Raw genomic sequence first — 22555 nt, 5'->3', positions numbered from 1 at the left:
CCTGCTTGGCCCTGGTCATAGGCAGCCATCTTGTGAGGGCATGAGGGTTAATTTGCATATTACCTTTTTATTATATAGGATATCTTTAAAACATTGTAACTTCCATAATGAAATATATACCAGGTTTAATCAAAAGTATTCCAACTAAATCTTTAAAACAATTCTGAGCTGGCTTGATATTGGATTTGCATATATTATCTACTAAAGGCCCGGTGCACAAAATTCATGCATGGGGGGTGTGTCCCTCAGCCCAGCCTGCACCCTCTCCAATCTGGGACCCCTCGAGGGATGTCTGACTGCCCATTTAGGCCTGATCCCACTGGGCAGTCAGACATCCCTCTCACAATCCAGGACTGCTGGCTCCCAACCACTCGCCTGCCTGCCTGCCTGATTGCCCCTAACCACTCCCCTGCCAGCCTGATCGATGCCTAACTGCTCCCCTGCCAGCCCAATTGCCCCTAATTGTCCTCCCCTGCAGGCCTTGTCTCTCCTAACTGCCCTCCCCTGCTGACCCAGTCACCCTTAACTGCCCTCCCTTGCCAGCCTGGTCACCCCTAACTGCCCTCCCTCCCCTGCAGGCCTGGTCCCTCCCCAACTGCCTTCCCCTGCAGGCCTGATCATCCACAATTCCCCTCCCCTGCCAGCCATATTGTGGTGGCCATCTTGTCTCCACATGGGGGGTGGCCATCTTTGACCACATGGGGGCAGCCATCTTGTGTGTTGGAGTGATGGTCAATTTGCATATTACTCTTTTATTAGATAGGATAATAATTAAAGCATAATATGCTAATTTAGACCAGACATCCTTCCAGACGTTCTTCCAGACAGCCTTCCAGATGAAGCCGGGGCTGCAAGGGAAGCCTGGATCCCGGATGCCAGAGGGAAGCCAGTGCTGGCAGCCAGGGGAAGGAAAGCCTACTCTTGCATGAATTTTGTGCATTGGGCCTCTAGTTATGACATAATTGAAATCAGTAAGAGCAGCAGACATTTTGTTTTGCTCCTTATATTGTCTTTACTTCTTTTCCATACCAAGTGTAAATCTTAAAGAAAATTTTCTTAAATAGCAGATTCTAATGGTATAAAATAGAATAATTTTCTAGTCAGAATAAATGTGGAAATTGAAATAATTCTTTAGCAACTATTATATATTGAGTGTTTAATTGTAGAGTCAAAACAAAATTAAAAGAATTTCTGCTTTGAAAGTTACAAGAAAAAAAGAAAAAATACAAAGGAAGAAAAGTCACATTGAAAAAGAAATACCACAAATTATGTTTATGAGAATGACATATCCTTTACCAATGTTAAATAGTAGGGGTTTAATTTTGATAATCTGATAGAATCAGGGATAAAGAACCTTGGGATCTAGAAACTTTATGTTTATCACCTGGCAAAAATTTTATTTCTTTGTACAGTTTTGGATAGAGAGAGTTTTTGACCACCAAGTCATAAACATTAAGATTCTTTGTCACATTGTGTTCCACCCTGCATTTAGCCAACTGAGGACTTGAGGGTATAGTAAGTGACAAATCCTTTGGCAATGCTATTTCTGTATCCACACATCTGCATTTTCAGATAGCTCTCAAGTGCTTTTTACCTAGCTCTTCCTTTTAAGGTTTATATGTCTTTTTTTCTGCTTCTCTGTCATATTAGCTATTATATTTTACTGCTGTCCTATATAAGAAAAGCCCAGTGACCAAACAGTGGAACAACCAGAATGACTGGTTGACCAGTTACTATGACAAGCACTGACCACCAGGGGGCAGACACTCAACGCAGGAGCTGCCCCCTGGTAGTCAGTGTGCTCCCACAGTGGGAGCACTGCTCGTGTGACTGGGATGAGCGGCGCTCTCACAGCATGCCAATCCCCGCAGGCCACGCCCCCCACCAGTGCACGAATCCTGTGCACCGGGCCTCTAGTTCTTACATATTTTTGGATGAGTGGGGAAGTGGTTTCTTAAAGTTGGAGGGTATGGCTAAGGATGAGAGTTCTCATTCTAAGCTCAAGCCTTATTTAAAGTGGGATCCAATTTGCCATTGTTTGAAATTCTAAATACCAGATTATCAGTAGTCTTTGTTTGTAAATATAAAAAACATTATTAATATTTTTATTTTTCCACTTATATGTGACTAATACCCATATGTACTTACTATAGACAGTCATGGGGATTTCTTTGAAGGTGCTACCACGAACAAACTGAAAATAAATGTTTATACATGAAGTGTAGTAACATGACATGTATACTTAGTAACATAAAACTAAGGCTAGTTGTATTAAAAAATATGGAACCACTGTATTTCTTACTAAGGTAAATAAAATAAAGCTATCATTACACTTAACAGAAATGAAGTCTTCATATGAGTCAAATTCCAGTTTCCTGCTATGAGGCTGATAGCTTAACATTTATAGATTTGTAATTCAGTCTTGAAAATTATAGAATACTTAATCCAAAGTCATGTGTTTTCTGACACATTGACTCTATAGTAATAAAGAAGCAAAATATTCTTTGCCTTTAACTATTATGATTAATGACAACTTTTTTATATTCAGTAGCAAAGACATTTGAGGATAAAAAAAATTATAGTTGTTTTTTTCCATGTCTCATCTTCCCTACTGGATGGTAAAATTTTTGCATAAAGAGCCATATCTGATTCAACTTAATATTTCACATAACACTTAATACACTGCTTGGCCTCATGTAAATTTTAATGGATTGTTGTTGAATAAAGCCATAAAGAATTTATGTCATTTCTTTACAGATGGGCCAGTGATGCACAATCAACAGAGCAATCCAAGCCTAGTGTCCATCTACTCATTAATGTATACATTTATAGTTTCTTATGTTCAACACATTATAAATAAATCCAGTAATATTCTGTACCTTAATTTGGATATATTTGATCAGTTTATTAAGTATTTCCAGCAGCTGATCACTTCCAATAGGCGTGTCTATGAAGAGGAATATTAAATAAATGTTGGCAAGAATGTATGAAATAAAAATCTAGGTTTTTAATAAAAAAGATTTAGCATATTAATGAATTCAATAGTTACCAACCTGCTGGATAGAGAAGTTTATCTACAACATGAATGACACCATTTGTTGTCATGATGTCAGATTCTTTTGATTTCAATTCATTTACCAGAAGTGTGTCATTTACCTATCAAAACAAGGAATAATGTCGATGAGAAATTTAATGAAAAATGAACATTATAATTTATGAACACTATCATAAATTCATTCCATAAAACTTACTGCTTTCAGATAGATTTTGCTTCCTTGTATGGTCTTTAGAATGTTAGTAACACCAGGTTCAAACCCCTTTCCAATGAAAACTCCTGGTGTCAGGTGATAAAGGATAATGTTTTGAAGAGCATTTTTGTTGCCTAGAAGGAAAATATATATATTTATTTAATAACATGTCATCTTGTTTTGGCATTTTAATGCTAGGAATACTAAAGAGAAAAATATTTGTCTTTATATTCCCACACTGTATTTTCTTATCTAATTGTTCTCTCAAGTTGCTATTAATAAATAACATAAATGAACACGTAGCCCAAACACATGACAGTAAGCAGTTAACTAAAAATATTAATGAGTAACTCTTCACATATCTTAAATGAAAATAATGAAAACTATGACTCTACAAAAATTTTTAAAAAGGAAACATTTTTGAGGCTGTCTGGGCAGAAACCCTTGAGGAAGAAATTAGATCCTGATATCAAAGGGGAAATATTCCATATTCACTTTTACTTACGAATCAGAATTTCCTTTTCTTCATTAGTCATTCCCTTAAAGGCATCATTGGTTGGAACAAATAAAGTCCAATCCCCAGGTTGTGTTAGGAGCTCTTTCAAGTCTGCAGCTTCTAGAAAGCTAAGGAAGATGCTAAACAGAAAAGACATGTGTTTATTTTGTTAGATTTAGATATGGTATGCTCACTGACAATGCATGGAATAGAATATAATCCATGTATTCAGAAAGCATGAGAAAGTTGTTCATACATTTTCATAGGTTTCATATGCAATTTACCTGTTAAGAAAGTTTTTTCATGGGGAAATTATTTAAAGGTACATGTGATTTTTAAAAAATATGTTTTATTGATTTTTTTACAGAGAGGAAGGGAGAGGGATAGAGAGTTAGAAACATCGATGAGAGAGAAGCATCGATAAACTGCCTCCTGCACACCTCCTACTGGGGATGTGCCCACAACCAAGGTACATGCCCTTGACCGGAACCTAACCTGGGACCTTTCAGTCCACATGCCGATGCTATATCCACTGAGCCAAACCAGTTAGGGTTATGTGTGATTTTTAAATTTTTTAAATACTGTTTTTCTCCTATAAAACTTGAAAAGGTCACACTTTATAGCAAATAAACATTTTTAATTTAATATTCTACAAAATAGCCTTTGCTATTAAATATTATCATTTAAAAATTTAATTATAAAAAACTTGCAAAGTGTAATTCAGTTTATAAGATGTTTTTCTTTTTCACTCACCAAATTATATTATGTTGCACCAGGAAGCAAAATAATGTTGAGAATATATTTAGTTTCATAGACTTATTATTCTAAGTTTTATGATCAGCAATACTGAATACTAAATGCCGTTTGGAATTCTAACTGTGAAACAAAAATATGCCAATACCTCTCATTCTTTTGTGGATGTGAAACTAATTAAGTTTACCTAAAGCGTTTATCTTGTTTTAACTTTTCATGGAGGGATTTCTCTGCTGGTTTGATGATCTCTCGGAATATGTGAATAGCACCATTTCTCCCTTGCTTGCTTCCTCTCACCATGCAGGAATTTTCAATGCAGACAGCCTAGCAAAGGAAAAAAAAGATACAGCTCTCCATTTCCTTATTTGAATTTTCCTATGTGGAAATAATTGCATAATTAAATTTTTAGATTGACTCTCCTAAGAGGTACGCTGACCTATATGGCTAGTGGAAGCAGCTTCTCTCTTCTGTTTTTAATTCCTTGCAAAATCTGACATCACCTTATTCAACCAGGTTTTCTGCTACTACTCAAGCTACCCTAGGTGTCAGGCAGGTAGTTTTGTGAGTAAGTAACAAAAGTTCCATAGAATTCCATTGTTACATTTTCTACCATTCCTCTTCATGTTCCAACCATTTTTCCAACCTTCTTAGGAAACTTTAACCTTTTAACTCTTTAGGACCTTTTTTCACTGTCAGTTTCCTGACATCAGTGCCTCTTGTGATCTTCATAAATAGTTTCTATATTTTCTTAACTGTAATATCCCATCAATTTATAAATGAAAGTATTAATTTAGTTATAGTACTTTTAAACCAATAAGGGTATATGTATAATTTAGAGAACAGCCCATTTTCTGCTTCCTTTATAATGTTTGTCATGGAATTGTGGAACTATAATGAACAGATACTGTGTCAAATTCAATTCTAGGAAATGCTTTACTTTCTGTGAAATATTTTAGCTATAGCTGTATGTGTTTCCTGGACAGGAACCAAACAGCACCACTAGTTGCATTGTGATTTTGATAAGCAATATTTTCTAAAATGTTTTCTTCAGATAAAGTACAGTAGAACCATTTTATAGGATTCAAAAATATTTCTGTTTATGAAAGTTTATCTTGAAAGTCATTCAAAAGAGATTCAATTGCTGAATTGTGATCTCAGAGTAAAAGATCATTCTACATATTTGATTACATATAAAAATTATCTTGTAAATTATAATAAACCCTATAAACTGATAAACAAATGGCCAATGGACAGATGAAAAGATATTTAACATCATTAATCATCAGTAAATGCAAGTCAAAACCATAATGAAATACTACCTCAGACCAGTCAGAATGGCAATTATACAAAACTCAAAGAATTAAGAACAGAGTTAGATCCAGAAACTCCTCTTCTGTGTATCTAACAAAAAAATTTGAAAACATTTATTCACAAAGATATATTCACCACTTTGTTCATTGCAGCATTATTCCCAGTGACCAAGACATGGAAACAACCAAAGTTTCCTTCCATAGATGATTGGGTAAAGAAGATTTGGTACATATGTACAATAGAATACTACTCAGCCATAAGAAAAGATGAAACACTACCCTGTGGGGAGATTAAAAACGGCGGCAGAGTAAGTGGAAGCTACACTGACACTCTCCAAGGACCAAACTGGAAATACAGAAAAATCACCCTGAAAAATCAACTAAAGACTAGCTGGAGAGAACCCTGATAACCAAAGATCGAAAGTGGAGACTATAGAGACTGGTAGGAAGTGTGGAGACAAGAAAGGGATGGCTGGGCTTCCACAATCAGCAGCTGAAGTTTCAAAGTGTTAACACAGCTGTTAGGGGTTTCCCACTGAGAACTCTGGAGTCTAAACCCCAAGCTGGCCTCCCCAGCCCAGAGCACCAGAACTGAGAAGGGTGCCCACGTAATACCTGACTGTGAAAAGCATCAGGGTTGCTGTCTGCCAGTGAGAGATGGCTGGAAATGCAGGCACCCTCTTAAAGGACCAAGGCACAACATTTTGTGTGCAGCTTTTCACCTTGGGCTCCAGGAGAGGGAGGGAAGAGTAGACTGGAGCTGTGTTAGGAGATTCCAGGGTTGGGGGGGGTGGGAATTGGAGCTTGGAGTGTAATCTTCTGGTCTCCTGTGTTGAGTCATTCCCTCACTGTGTGGAGGACATCTTTCTCTGATTGACATTTGCTATCTAGGCAGTTTTGGCTGGGGTGAAGGCAATTGCACACCTTAATGGAAGTCATCTCATCCCCACTCTGTGGTCAGCATAAAGTTAATCAAGCATGAATAAAATCAAACTGCAGGCAGAGGTGGATCTCTGGAGGTTTTGAGTCTGTCCTGATATAATCTCAGGCCCTGATCTAGGAAAAGCAGACCCTGGTGCACATCGTGGTGCTTTCCTAAGGCACCCAACCCCAGCAGAGGGAGCCACAAGCTGTGGATTGCTGATAGCCCCAAACAGAGTACTAAGTGCCAGTCAGAAGCAGCATCTGACATTATCCTGCATTAGAGATTGGGAGTCACAGCAGATCTACCTAATATATATACACAAACCCAGATAGAAAGCCAAAATGGGAAGACAAAAAAAACAACTCCCAAATGAAAGAAGAGGAGAATTCACCAGAAGAAGAACTAAATGAAACAGAGACAAGAAATTTATCAGATATAGAGCTCAGAATAATAATGGCAAAGATGCTCAACAGCATGAGAAAAAATATAGTAATTATGAAAAAAGACCAGTCAGAAATAAAGAATGACATAGCACTAAATAACACTGTGGAAGGAATACACAGCAGATATGGGGAAGCAGAGGACCGGATCAGCGAATTAGAAGACAGAGTAGAAAAAAAATCACTCAATCATAGAAACAAAAAACAATTTAAAAACAGGAGGACAGATTAAGGGAGCCCTGGGACAAAGTGAAGCAAAAATATTCACATAATCAGAGTGCCAGAAGGAGGCGAAAGTGAGCAAGGGATAGAGAACATATTTGAAGAAATAATGGCAAAATACTTCCCCAACCTACTGAAGAAAAAAGTCACATGAGTCAAGGAGGCACATAGAGTCACAAGAAAGAAGAACCCAAACAGGTCCATGCCCAGACACATCATAATTAAAATGACAAAAATTAAAAATAGAGAATCTTAAAGAGAGAAAAGCAATGTGTTACCTACAAAAGGGTTGATTCCTCAACAGAAACTCAATAGGCCAGAAGGGAATGGCATGACGTATTCAAGGTAATGAAAAGCAAGTATCTGAAATCAAGATTACTATATCCAGAAAGGCTATCATTCAAAATAGATGGTGAAATAAAAAGCTTACCAGAAAAAAAGGCTTTATCACCACCAAACCAGCACTGCAAGAAATGCTAACGGGACTGCTGTAATGAGAAGAAATATATAGAGAGAAACATAGACATACAGATCTTAAGTGTCAAGAAATAAGTTCCTATCAATAATAACCATAAATGCAAATGGATTAAATGCTCCAATCAAAAGATACAAAAACATGACCCAATTATATGCTGTCTACAAGAGACCCACCTCGGAACAAAAGACTCACACAGGCTGAGGATGAAGGGATGGAAAAACATTTTCCATGAATGGAAAGGAAAAACAAAACAAAACAAAAACAACGCTAGGGTAGCAATCCTCATATCTGACAAAATAGACTTCAAAATGAATTTCATCACAAGAGACAATAAGGGTCACTACATAATACTCAAGGTATCAATACAACAAGAGGATATAAACCTGGTAAACATATATGTACCCAATATAGGAGCACCTAAATATATATTAAAAAACACTTCTTGAGGACTTTGAGGTAAAGATCAAAAGCAATACAGTTATAGTAGGGGACTTTAATACCCCACTGACTTCCCTGGATAGATCTTCCAGATAAAAAATTATCAAGGAAAGAGTGACTCTAAATGACCCACTGGATCAGATGGATTTAATTATCATTTATAGAACATTTCATCTGAATGCTGCAGAATATAAATTCTTCTCAAGTGCACATGGACCATTCTCAAAGATAGACCACATGTTAGAATACAAAACAAGTTTCTACAATTTCAAGAAAATTGAATTCATATCAAGCATCTTCTTACACCACAATGGAATAAAATTAGAAATCAACTAAATTAAGAATACTCCAAAACATTCTAACACAAGGAGGCTATATAACATGTTATTAAACAACTAGAGGCCTGGGGCATGAATTTGTGCACCAGTGGGGTCCTTTGACCTGGCCTGCGGGATCGGGCTGAAACCCTCTCTCCAATATCCTCCGAGGGGTCCCAGATTGCAAGAGGGCACAGGCCATGCCAAGGGACCCCACTGGTGCACAATCAGGGCCAGGAAGGGATGTAGGAGGTTGGCCAGCCCAGGAGGGACTGCGGAAGGGCTCCAGGGAGTGTCCAGACCAATTTGCTCAGTTCCAATTGGCCAGACCCCAGCAACAAGCTAACCTACCAGTCGAAGCATCTCTCCCCTGGTGGTCAGTGCATGTCATAGCGAATAATTGAGTGGCCTTAGCATATCATTAGCATATTATGCTTTGATTGGTTGAATGGCTGACTGGACAACCAGACACTTAGCATATTAGGCTTTTATTATATAGGATGACAGGGTTACCAATGAGATCAAGGAAGAAATAAAAAATGTTCTGGAAACAAATGTAAATGAACCTAAAACAACCTAAAATCTCTGTGACCCAGAAAAAGCAGTTCTAAGAGGGAGGTTCATAGCACTTCAGGCCTACCTCAAAAGACAGAAAAATTAATAATAAAATATTTAACACTACACCTTAAAGAATTAGAAAGAGAACAATAAGAAAAGCCCAGAGGAAGTAGAATGAAAGAAATAATAAAGATTAGAGCAGAAATAACTTACGTTGAGATGAAAAAAATCATATAAAAGTTCATTGAAACTAAGAGTTCATTCTTTGAAAAGATAAACAAGATTTATGAACCTTCAGCCAATCTCATCCTATATAATAAAAGCCTAATATGCAAATTGACCAAATGGCAGAACCACCAGACACTATGATATGCACTGACCACCAGGGGACAGACACTCAATGCAGGAGCTGCCCCCAGCCCACAGGCCCCAGGCCAGCCAAGGCAGGTGCCAGTGGGGGACCCGTGATCACCCCACTGGTCACCCCACAGATTGGCCCTGATCGCTGGCCAGGCCTAGGGGCTCTACCTATACATGAATTTCATGCACTGGGCCTCTCTAGTCAGAAAATAAAGAGAGAGGACCCCAAAAATTAAATCAGAAATGAAAGTGGTGAAGTAACAACTGACACCATGGAAATACAAAGGGTTGTAAGAAAATACTGTGAACAGCTATATGCCAACAAGCTGGACAAAGTGGATAAAATGGACATATTCCTAGAAAAATACAATCTCCCAAAACTGAATCAGAAAGAGTCAGAAAACCTAAATAAGCCAATAACAACTGATGAAATAGAAGCAGTAATCAAAAACTTCCTGCAAACAAAAGTCTTGCTCCGGACAGCTTTACAGGGGAGTTTTACCAAACCTTCAAAGAACAACTAACACCTATCCTCCTCAAACTATTCCAAAAAATCCAAGAGGAATGAAAAGTTCCAAGGTCTTTTCATGAGTTCAATAAAGAGAACTAATTCCAAAACCAGATAAAGGAACTACAAGGAAATAGAACTATAGTCCAGTATATTGGGTGAACATATATGCTAAAACCTTTAACAAAATATTAGCAAATTGGATCCAGCAATGTATTAAAAAGATCATACTCCATGACCAAATGGGATTTATTATGGGGATGAAGGATATTTGCAAATCAGTAAATGTGATACATCACATAAACAAATTAAAAGGAAAAAAATCTCATGTACATATCAATATACACAGAAAAAGCATTCAACAAAACCTAACACCTATCTTTTATTAAAAACTCTCAGCAAAGTGGGACTAGAGGGATCATATCTCAACATAATAAAGGTCATATATGACAAACATATAGTGAACATCATACTCAATAGGCAATAACTAAAACCTTTTCCCCTAAGAACAGGAACAAGTCAGTGATGTCCGATTTCACCACTCTTATTCAACATAGTACTGGAAGTTCTAGCCACAGTGGTCAGACAAGAAGAAGTAAAAGACATCCAAATTGAAAAGGAAAAAGTTAAACTCTCATTATTCTCAAATGACATGATTATTGTACATAGAAAATTCTAAAGACTCCACCAAAAAACTACTAGATTTAATCAATGAATTTGGCAATGTAGCAGGATACAAAATTAACATCCAGGAATTGATGGCATTTTTATACACCAAAAATTGAATTGTCAGAAAGAGAAATTAAACAAATAATCCAATTTACCATGGCAACAAAAAATTAAGGTATTTGGGAATAAATGTAACCAACGAGGTATAAGAGTTATACGTGGAAAACTACAGGATGTTGAAAAAAGAGAGCGAGGATGATATAAACAAGTAGAAGAATATACCATGTTCATGGATTGGTAATATTTACATAATTAAAATGTTAATACTACCCAAAGAAATCTACAGATGCAATGCAATTACTATTAAAAAATTAACAGCATATTTCACAGATCTACAAAAAAATACTCCAAAATGTATATGGAATCAATAAAGACCCCAAATAATTGCAGTAATCTTGAGAAAGAAGGACAATGTTAGAGGAATCACAATACCAGATATCAAGTTATACTACAAAACCACTGTAATCAAAGCAGCCTGCTACTGGCACAAGAACAGACATATAGTTCAATGGAACAGAACAGAGACCCCAGAAATCAACCCAAGCAATTACCCTCAATTAATATTTGACAAAGAAGGTAAGAACATACAATGGAGTCAAGACAGTCTCCTCAATAAATGTTGTTGGGAAAATTGGACAGATACATGCAAAAAAATGAAACTAGATCACCAACTTACACCATAAACAAGAATAAAACTCAAAATGGATACAAGACTTAAATGTAAGTTGTCATGGCATTAAAATTCTGGAAGAAACCATAAGAAGAAAAATCTCAGACATCTCTCTGAGCAATATGTTTACAGATACATCTCCTAGGGCAAAGGAAACTAAGGAGAAAATAAACAAATGGGACTACATAAAAATAAAAAGCTTCTTCATAATAAAAGAAGCCATCAAAAAATCAAAAGGGAGCCCACTGTATAAGATAACATATTTGACTATGACATTTCTGATAACGGTTTAATATCTAAAATATATAAGGAACAAATACAACTTAACAAAAGGAAGACAAACAATCCAATTTAAAAATGGGCAGAATACCTGAATATACTTTTCTCCAAAGAGTATATACAGATGGCCAAGAGACATATGAAAAAATACTCCAAGTTACTGATCATCAGAGAGATGCAAATTAAACAACAATGAGGTATCACCTTATACCTGTCAGAATGGCTACCATCAACAAATTACAAGTGCTGATGTGGATGTGGAGAAAAGGGAACCCTAGTACACTGCTGGTGGGAATGCAAACTGGTGCAGCTACTATGGAGTTTCCTCAAAAAATTAAATATCAGCTGTCTTTTGACCTAGTGACCCCACTTCTGGGAATATATCCTAAGAAACCTGAAACACCAATCAGAAAGAATGCATGCATCCCTATGTTCAGAACAGCACAATTTATAATAGCTAAGACCTGAAAATAACCCAAGTAGATAAAAAAGCAGTGGTACATTTATACCATGGGATACTATACAGCAGTAAAAAAGAAGGAACTCAACATTTGCAATACCATAGAGGGACCTGGAGAGTATTATGTTAATCAAAATAAGCCAGTCAGACAAAGACAAATATAACATGATCTCACTCATATGTGGAATCTAATGAACAAAATAAACTGATGAACAAAATAGATCCAGAAACACAGAAGCATAGAACGGACTGTGGAATCTCAGAGGGTAAGCACGGCAAGATGACTGGGTGGGAAGAGATCAACCAAAGAACTTGTATGCATATATTCTTTAACCCATAGACACAGACAATAGAGTAGTGAAGGCCTTGGGTGGTGGATGGGGGTGGGCTAGAAGGGGTCAATACAGGGAAAAAGGGGACATATGTAATACTTTCAACAATAAAGATTTAATTAAAAATAAAGAAATACTGTCATATGACTACATGGATGGATCTTGAGAATATCATGCTTAGCAAAATAAATCAGACAGAAATAGTCAAGAACCATATGATTTCACTCATATGTAGGATACAAAACTGAAAGCACAAATGAACAAACAGTAAAAACAAACAAACTCCTAGACACAGACAACTATGGAATGCTTACCAGAGGGATTGGGTGTGGGAGGTAGTAAAGGGTAAAAGGGGTCAAATATATGGTGACAGGATATTTGACTTAGTGTGGTTGGTTGGCAAACAATACAATATACAGATGATTAATCATAGAATTGTATACTTGAAACCTATATACCAATGTCACCCAATTAAGTTTAATTTAAAAATAAATAAATCACATATATTTAACAAATAACTTCTGTTGGCAAGAATGTAGAGAAAAGGGAGCCCTTGTGTACTTTTGGTGGGACTGCAAATTATTGCAGCCAATATGGAAAGCAGTGTGGAGACTCCTCAAAAAATTAAAAATAGAACTACCATACGATCCAGCAATTCTACTTCTAGGTATTTATCAAAGGAAACAAAACACTAATTTAAAAAGACATATACCTTCCTATGTTCATGGCAGCATTATTTACAATAGCCAAGATATGGAAACAACCTAGATTTCCATTGATAGATGAATGGATAAAAAATATGTGGTCTAATTTTGCAATGGAATATTACTCAGCCATAAAAAATGAAATTTTACCATTTGTGAGAACAAGGATGGTATTATGCTAAGTGAACTAAGAGAAAGACAAATACCATATGATTTCATTTATATGTGGAATATGAAGTAAAACAAAAACAGACTTATTGAAACATGGTTTCCAGAGTAGATAAGAGTTGGGAGGGTGGTTGAAAAAGGTGAAGGGCAATATGGCAAATTGTGATCAGTTTTCACAGTGATGGATGATTATTAGACTAAGTGTGATGATCACATTGTAAGATTTATAAATGTCCAATCAGTATATTGCATGCCTGAAACTAATTTGTATACGAACTATACTTAAATAAAACTAGTAATGAAAAGCTTATTTTAGAGACGTTGTAGTGATTTGTGGAATTGAAATAATGCTTTATAATATAATGTTATTTATAATTAAACAATTGCAAATTTAATAATTATTAACGCATAGAACTTTATGTGTAACTTTCTGTCTTCACACATGTTACCCAGTTCCCTGATATTTTCTTTTCTTTTTTAATTGATACTTAGAGAGAAGAAGGGAGAGAGAGAGAGAGAGAGAGAGAGAGAGAGAGAGAAATATCGATGTGAGAGAGACCCCATAACCTGGGTATGTGCCCTGACCAGGAATCAACCTGGTCAAAGGGACAAAGCTCCAAACAACTTAGCCACACTGGCCAGGACATTTCCTCCCTGATCTTCTGATGCATATTTATTGTTAAAACCGTATAAATAAAATTCTGGGAAACATATGTTGTAACAACATCCTTTGACAAGTACATGTCACTTAACAATTAGGCCAATGTAGATATTTTATACTGTTTTATTCACTTACTGTTCGATACACAAAGACTCTGAGTTGTTTGCCTCCAATGGTCTCAAGTTTTTGTCCGTTGTAAAGCTCATTAAGTCCAACTTTTACTTTCAATATATGATTCTGCAGAATTAATTTAAGAAGGCGCTGATCCATGCTCAGAGTATCATCTATAAATAAATTTTAAAGGAAAAAATATAATGGTATTTAGAAAGCATTAAAGTTTCTCTTGGTTAGAGAAAATAATGAAAATGAATCATTCTTATCTTTGATACTATGGGTCCTACACTCATATATAACTCAATTAAATGCTCAAGGCAATGGATTTTATGCACCAACAGAAACTCTATGAGCTATTTCATCAAGTGACTATAACATGTTTCCAAGCAGTCCAAACAATGGGTTTCATTTCTGTGAGGGCAACATAGTTTTGTGTAGTCATTGGAAAAAAGTTAAACTCTAGTGGTGGCCAAGAATTTTTCTGAGAATTTGATATCAAATAGCCAGAAAGACCACTGATGAATCATTTGTAAATTTACCTTTGTTACTGAAGAGAAAATCAAAGCACAAAACATCTTAAAGGTAGGTTAATATTAATGCATATGGACATCATTATTACAAAGAAGAAAAACATTTCTAGAAATTTGAAATTTTTATTGATAACTTCTGTCATAATTTGGTATTTGGAAAGTTGTAAAATAGGTGGCACTTATCTATATATATAAAAGCCTAAGTGACCATTATTACCAAACTACCAGAACGACTGGTCAACCAGTCACTATAATGCACACTGACCACCAGAGGGCAGACGCTCAATGCAGGAGCTGTCCCCCAGTGGTCAGTGCACTCCCACAGCCAACCTCCCACGGTCCCTTCCCCCACCAGCCAACCTCCCGCAGCTCCCCCCCTCCCCCACAGCTGGCCAGCCCCTCGATAGGCCTCAATCACCGGCCAGGCCAAGGGACTCCACCAGTGCACAAATTTGTGCACCAGGCTTCTAGTTTGTTTATATAATTATTAAATTATGCCTAACAATTTAAATATGTCTTTAAAAATCACTTTTCTAGAAAAAATGGCAGGTTGCATTAATCTAAAGACTGTCACGAATAGAAGCTACTAGGCAAAATATTTATAACAATAGTTTATAACTTAATATAGAAGTGTATAATATTCTCTTGTTTTATTTATTTATAATCATGCACTGGAGGGGGAGTCCCTCAGCCCAGCCTGCCCCCTCTTTTTTTTTTTAAATATATTTTATTGATTATTTACAGAGAGAAAGGGAGAGGGATAGAGAGTTAGAAACATTGATGAGAGAGAAACATCAATTCAGCTGCCTCCTGCACACTCCCCACTGGGGATGTGCCCGCAACCAAGGTACATGCCCTTGACCGGAATCGAACCCGGGACCCTTCAGTCCACAGGCCCACGCTCTATCCACTGAGCCAAACCAGTTAGGGCTAGCCTGCCCCCTCTTACAGTCTGGGAGCCCTCAGGGGCAGGAGGTGACCCGGCCATCAGGAGAAGGCGATGCCCCCATCACACCTCTGCTGCTGCCACTGCTGGCAGTGCAAGCCTGGGCTGGCCCTGGTTACTTGATCCTCGGGCAGCCCTGGGCGGCTGGGCAGCCAACATCCAAGGATTGCCTGTGCCTTGGGCTGGTCCTGGGAGGCTGGGGGGCTGAGGGGACTGGGGGACTCCGGAGGCAGGCTCATGGAGCGGCCGGGCCCACTTGGGGGAGGGCCCGGCCTTGCCACACATCTGCCACCCTGGTGGGGCTGAAGGGATTGGGCATTGCCATCTTGTGACTGTGGGTGCCACCATCTTTGAGGGCGTGGTAGTCAATTAGCATATCCCCTCCTTATTGGCTGTGGATGCTGCCATCTTTGAGGGCAGGACAGTCAATTAGCATATTCCTTTCTTATTGGCTGTGGACAGTGTCATCTTTGCAATGGTATGAGGGCCAATTAGCATATTCCCTCTTTATTAGATAGGATGTTACTGTCAAATTTTGAGATGCAAAATATACCTGTTTATTCCTAAATATTATGTTGGTGTTAAATAAGAAAATCAGACTTATTTTTCTTAAGATTCATTATGTGTGCTGGTAATATGGTTATATTCAGAAAACAACTGAATACCTCTTATCATAAACTTTCACTCCCTTTATGCTATTGCCTATTAAAATAAAATGTTTGAAGTAAAGGACATTTCAATAGAGGTTATGTAGTGCTAACACACTGTATGGGTATCCAATACAAAAACCAATCAACAACTTGTAAAACATATATTATTTCTTATTGCCAACAGTCATGGTTGAAGAAAAATGGTGTGGATGGGTTGGGGGCTGAAGAGCAGGAATGACATTGTCCAGTAGTACATACCAGAAAATGCATTATTCACAGGTGCCAGCAAAGTATATTCTCCATCTGGCCTCAGAGCAGATGCCAAACCTAATTGGGCTATGAGGTCTGCAAAAGTGGTTTGTTGATTTCCAGCAAGCTCAATAACTTGTTTGGCTGTAAAATAAACCATCACAATTCCCAAAATGTCAGTGTTATCATCATCATAAAATTAGTAGCTTAATTATTGGCTGTTTTCTATAAGCTATTTGCTGCACCGACAATTTAATAAGACATCCTGACTTTCCTTAGTAAGAATTCCAGCTTCCCTTTTATGGAATTAATAACATCAAAACATTTTAGAAGGAAAATATCTTTCTGTATTCTTGCTTTTAATGTTCTTTAATTCTCTATTGTGCACCTCTAGACTCTACTCTTTTTTAAAAAATATATTTTATTGATTGTTTACAGAGAGGAAGGGAGAGGGATAGAGAGTTAGAAACATCGATGAGAGAGAAACATCGATTAGCTGCCTCCTGCACACCCCCTACTGGGGATGTGCCTACAAACAAGGTACATGCCCTTGACCGGAATGGAACCTGGGACCCTTCAGTCCACAGACCTATGCTCTATCCACTGAGCCAAACCGGTTAGGGCTAGACTCTACTCTTGTGAATACCATAGTTCTTTCATTTATTCAAAGATGATCATTTAGCTATATCTTTCCTTTGTATTTTTAAGAAACATTTGACACTATAAGAACCTTTATAAGTATTAGATATTAGAAATCCTAGAAAACCAAGTTTCCATGCATGGAGTGCCCATGACTCCACAGGTTAACTATTTAGCACTCAGTTCAGTCACTATTTATTTTGTGTTTGTGTTTCACATGTCATTCCTTATCCTATCTAATAATAGACAAACAGAGTAATTGACCGTACCTTCGCTACGCTTCCCATCGGCTAATCAGCAAGATATGCAAATTAACCACCAACAAAGATGGCGGTTAATTTGCATATGTAGGCACGAGGCGGAGCGAAGACTGAAAGCGGCTCCAGCCGGAGCAGCGAAGGCTTTGAAGGCGGCTCTGGCTGGAGCATATGCCTGGGCCCCCGGTGCCGAAGGAAAACCGGTGCAGGCAGCCAGGGGAAGGGAAGGCCTATTGCACGAAACTTTTCGTGCAACAGGCCTCTAGTACTACATATTCATCTTTCATGGACTTACTCTTGAGGCATCATAATTGATAAACAATAATAATTAGAAGAATATGAAACTGTTACCTACCAGAATCAGGAATTAGGACCTGATCAATCAAATGAATAACACCATTGTTTGTCACAATATCTTTTTTGTTCACCATTTTTATTCCATTTACTGTTATGCTGTCACCATCACATCCTATCTCAATTGTGTTTCCTTCCAGAGTCTCAAAGACTGCTCCTCCTGTAATGGCCTCAGAACACTGGAGAGTGTTTAAAATGTGATATTTCATGAGAGCTGAAGGACAGAATAAAAAGAGAAAGTATTCATATCAAGGGAAATAGAATTTGACCCTTGAAAAACTTGTTTCACTATGAAACTAAGTATTTATAAGAAATATATATATCTTATCTAAGGATTAATTAAATGTTTTCAAAGTCTGTTGAAGTTCTTGTAATTTCTTTCATCAACTATATAACAGACAAAGCTCAGCTCAGTAGGAAGAAGAAAAGAAGATCAGTTGCATGAAATAATTTGTATAATACTAACAAAATGTGTTGGATCAAGTCCCCACTATCATAAGAAAGCACTTTTTGATGTGAAAGCAAAAAAATAAATTTGTTCCATTCAGAAGGCCTGTAAAGTTATTTGTTAACTGATATTAGTCCCAAAACACATGAGCAGTATCTTGCATTAGCCACTCATAACAGAATACCTGTACATAAATTTGTAAAGCAATTAATAGAAGCTGAAGGCAAGACAAAGAATTCCCTAAAGACAACATATAAAAGTATTTAAAGTAAAGATTATTTTTGAAGGATATCTCAAGGGATCAATGCTTCAACTATATTATTTTTATATCTGAATTTTCAAAATTCTAATTTTAAATTGGTTAAATGTATTTTGGAAGAGGCTAAGTGAAATGTATTAGTCACAATGTAAAATCTATTTGAAAATAGAAAAGGAGACTGGAAAGAAGCCAAATTTTATACATCAATAAGTAATGGCCCAAGAGAACCATGCAATTTATTCAACTCAATCATATTTTTTAGCATAAGTTTATAATTAAGAACACTTAATAATATGTATATAATATTAAAATTTGATGGTTTAGGATACCTTTTCTATACTTGCTGATTCTTTTAATGTTGCTATTTACTTACTTGAAAATAGTACAAAAGTGTAATCTTTAGAATATTATTATTTTAATTACTTTAATTAGTAAATTAATTATTAAATTACTCTGCATATGCTTTCAAAGACTTTGTTTTTTAAGATTTTTATAGTTCACCTAAATTTTTTTCTTTGTCTTTGCTTATCAAAGCTGATAACATTAGCATGGCAATCTCTTTTTTATTTTATTTTCTTCTTGAAATTCTGTGAAGCTTCCCATATAGGAAAACATTTTTGTACCTTCAGAAGCCACTTTGTCTCCCATGATCCTTTCTAGGACACCTCGTGGAAGTTTCTCAAAGGCCTCATTGGTGGGAGCAAAGAGTGTGAAGTGACCATCTCTTCCAAGGGCTTCCAATATATCAGATGTGATGGCTGCTGCCTAAAACACAAATGTGCTTTTTAGATGCTTGCACATTATAAATCCAAAAGAAAATTGCAAGACACTTAGCCTAGGCTGACAAGAATGAGCTCATTGTATAGAAAACTATAAAAGTTTGCTCTATAGTGCTGTATAGAAACATTATAGTACTTTTTGGCACACCAACTATGTCCTTTCCATCCTTTTTCAAACTGTCTGTAAAAAATGACAATTCTGCCATTGTTTGTATGACTGTAGCAATATCCAGCAGTACATAAAATAACTAAGATGTACACATTCTAAATGTACTAAATATACTGCAGTCATGTAACTAATCATTTTCATCTATGTTGTCCACCTAAATATTATTTCATATGAGATGATTTATTCTATGTAAAATGAAAACTTTTCATTTCAAGAAATATATTTGTTGTCTTTCTGCCAGATTTGTTTAATAGCATTTTATTGTTTTTAGATTCCAACAGAGAAAGAGAAGGAATTTCAATGATCCATGACAATCTACTGTTGCTTCTTGTTCTTACCCTAAAAGATGAGAGGTCATCTTCTGCTTCAATGAAGTCTTGAATTGAGGTACCAATTTGTGTAAGGACACGGTCAATGACATGTACAACACCATTTGTTGCAATCTGATTCCCGTGGATGATTCGAGCACAATTAACAGTGACAACCTATAATTATTAGGGAAAATCAAAGTGCAAGAATCAGAGCTATCCATTGACTACTGAGACAGCAAGCTCATTCCCTATTTTTAATTTATACTAATAAAATTAACATAAAGAAAGCTGAATATAAATTCTGAGAATAAAAATTTGCATATTGCTATACATAAAAAGAAATAAGAGAAAACAGAATCAGTAGAGAACTCAAATATAGTTACACTTAACATATCATAAAATATAAGAAAAAAGCATTTTTTCATTTGAATTATTACTTTGATTCTTTTTTTTCTTTTATAGATATAGTAATCAACTATTTCTAATGTAGAGCAATCTATAATAATAAAAGCATAATATGCTAATTAGACTGGACGTCCTTCTGGACATCCTCTGTCCTTCTGGATGAAGCTGGGGCTGTGAGGGAAGTCCGGGTCCCAGGTGCCAGAGGGAAGCCGGTGCCAGCAGCTGGGGGAAAGAAGACCTACTCTTGCATGAATTTTGTGCATCGGGCCTCTAATAACTTACATAAAAAGTCTAAATAGTCCTAAAATAAATTCTAAGAGTGAAAAACAATTATTATATAAATATACTCAGTTTGATTCTAATAATGCCCTAAATATTTCCTCTTCAGTGATACTTTTTGACTCTGGAAATTTGACTGTTGAAAGAGTCCTATGAACTTGTAATTTTTACACAAAGACTCTTATCTAAATACACAAGAACCTAACTCAGTATAGTAGCCAGAGACTGAATAAAGGGAATTCTCATTCTCTGATTATTCTTTGACACACTCTCTGATAAATTATTATTTATTATTTTTCTCTGATTACTATTTTTTTAAACTCATCAACTACTAAGATGTCCTCTTTTAGAACATCTAAGTCTATTGTTAATTTAATTTATTCCTCACAATCAGTCACTGAATCAATAATGTACCTGCCCTAAACATGGGGCAAAGTCAAGATATGGCACCTATATTTACTAACTTTTATTAGCTCTGTGAACATTATATAAATAGTACAGAAAAAATTAAGGGCAACATTACTTAGAAATGTACTGTTTACTAGTGAAACTTACCCCATTAGGATAATGGTTAATGAAAAGCCCCAAATTGTTATACATCGAAGGAACAATCATACCATTTTTTAAGTCTTTGGTTAACATTCTCTTATTAACCATGTGGCTATGTAAAGCATTCAATAATTCAACATTTACATTGCTCTCCAAACCTCTACGGATATCCTAGGAAAAATTAAAATAATAGAAGTTTATTTTATTGTGATTCATTACTAATATTCTTATAATTACACTATCACTCCTTTCATTAATTTATCTTTGCATTGTCCAGCTGAGCAAACCAAACTGTCATAAATAACTTATTTTTTATTATTTCAATTAATTAAGGAATTTTGTAAGTACAGGTATTCAGTTAAGGTCCTGAATCTGGTAGAGTGCTTGGGCATTTTTAGAGACAAAACAATATTTTAAGTGTATATATTGATAAAGTGACAATCTTGATATAAAGTAAAGGCTTACAGGGATATGCAATTATCAGACATTTAAATTATTTTGAGTAATAAAACAAAAACATTACATTGTATACAATATTTGAATTTAAGATTTTATGTTTATTCAAAAACAAATTTAAGAATTCAAACATTCTGTACCTTTTATTTATCCAAAATTATATATGATATCATGGTGTACATGGTGCTATGGGAAGTACAATGATAGGTACAGTGAAGTTTCTACTTTTAAGGTACTTATCACATAATAGCATGCAACAAAAAGCACAATAAGATAGAGGATAGAAGGTGGAAAAATATTTCAGTGATCAAATGAGGAAAGCCAGCTTTTCAAGGTTTGCAGATAGGCCTTGAAGGGTAGACAGGATAGGAATGGTGCAATGATCATTCTGAGTCCAGTTGATAAATATTAAGAGAGCAGAAGTTATCTAGTGGGGTTAGCACATATTTGAGTTTCTCTGATAATATTAAGAAAAGTATGTGGGGCAATAACATATCAAACATTAATGCCTGAGTAAAGTGTAAATTAAACTGACAATGGGAAGCCACTGAAGATTTTGTGGCATTGGATTATAATAATTAGAATGGGCCTTAGGAAGGTTAATGTGGTGGTAATGTACAGCAAACGTGAGGGTATTAAAAGTATGAAACATGGGATATGGGTGACTAACTAGTTTGTAAAAATTGGAGAGAAAAGAGGTAAGGATGACTTACAATATCCAAGTCTAAACACTGAGACTGCTACTGCCAATTGTGGAAAAAAGAGAAAAACAATTGTTTATGGAGAGAAAAAAATGTATATGTTGTAGATACCTTTTGTTTAAAGATACAGATGATGTATCCAAAGAGCAATATTAAGATGTACATTAGAAATATTCTCCTGGAGTTCCAAAAAGAGCAAGTACAAGAAACACAGATATCATGTTATTTGCACTAAAGTAATAGATGAAGTCATCAAAAGTGTATATAAAGAGGAAAGTCTACTGCACAGACTGTAATAACACCCATCCTTAAGGCAAGGAAGAAGAGGAGTCAGCAAAAGAAATGTGGTTAACGACAACCAGAAGAGAGAGTTCTATAATGCAAGCAATTAACCACAAAGTTAC

The 22555-nt window shown here is 36.1% G+C and overlaps 1 protein-coding gene across 1 annotated transcript in view; it reads right to left on the bottom strand.

Annotated features, from left to right (window-relative positions):
* Positions 1 to 22555, bottom strand: part of POSTN (periostin) — a 49739-nt gene that overhangs the window by 21035 nt on the left and 6149 nt on the right. Inside the window, exons 5-16 of the mRNA XM_014452967.2 lie at positions 21001 to 21165; positions 19789 to 19935; positions 19126 to 19267; positions 17797 to 18009; positions 16555 to 16689; positions 14192 to 14340; positions 4685 to 4821; positions 3754 to 3884; positions 3252 to 3382; positions 3054 to 3156; positions 2880 to 2947; positions 2149 to 2194 (exon numbers count right to left, since the gene is read on the bottom strand). Coding sequence (XP_014308453.1) covers positions 2149 to 2194; positions 2880 to 2947; positions 3054 to 3156; positions 3252 to 3382; positions 3754 to 3884; positions 4685 to 4821; positions 14192 to 14340; positions 16555 to 16689; positions 17797 to 18009; positions 19126 to 19267; positions 19789 to 19935; positions 21001 to 21165 — 1567 coding nt within the window. The remainder of the gene's footprint in view (positions 1 to 2148; positions 2195 to 2879; positions 2948 to 3053; positions 3157 to 3251; positions 3383 to 3753; positions 3885 to 4684; positions 4822 to 14191; positions 14341 to 16554; positions 16690 to 17796; positions 18010 to 19125; positions 19268 to 19788; positions 19936 to 21000; positions 21166 to 22555) is intronic.

The sequence above is a fragment of the Myotis lucifugus genome, unplaced genomic scaffold (assembly GCF_000147115.1).
Source record: "Myotis lucifugus unplaced genomic scaffold, Myoluc2.0 scaffold_19, whole genome shotgun sequence".
In the NCBI taxonomy this organism is placed as follows: domain Eukaryota; kingdom Metazoa; phylum Chordata; class Mammalia; order Chiroptera; family Vespertilionidae; genus Myotis; species Myotis lucifugus.
This window is presented reverse-complemented; position numbering and strand designations above follow the sequence as displayed.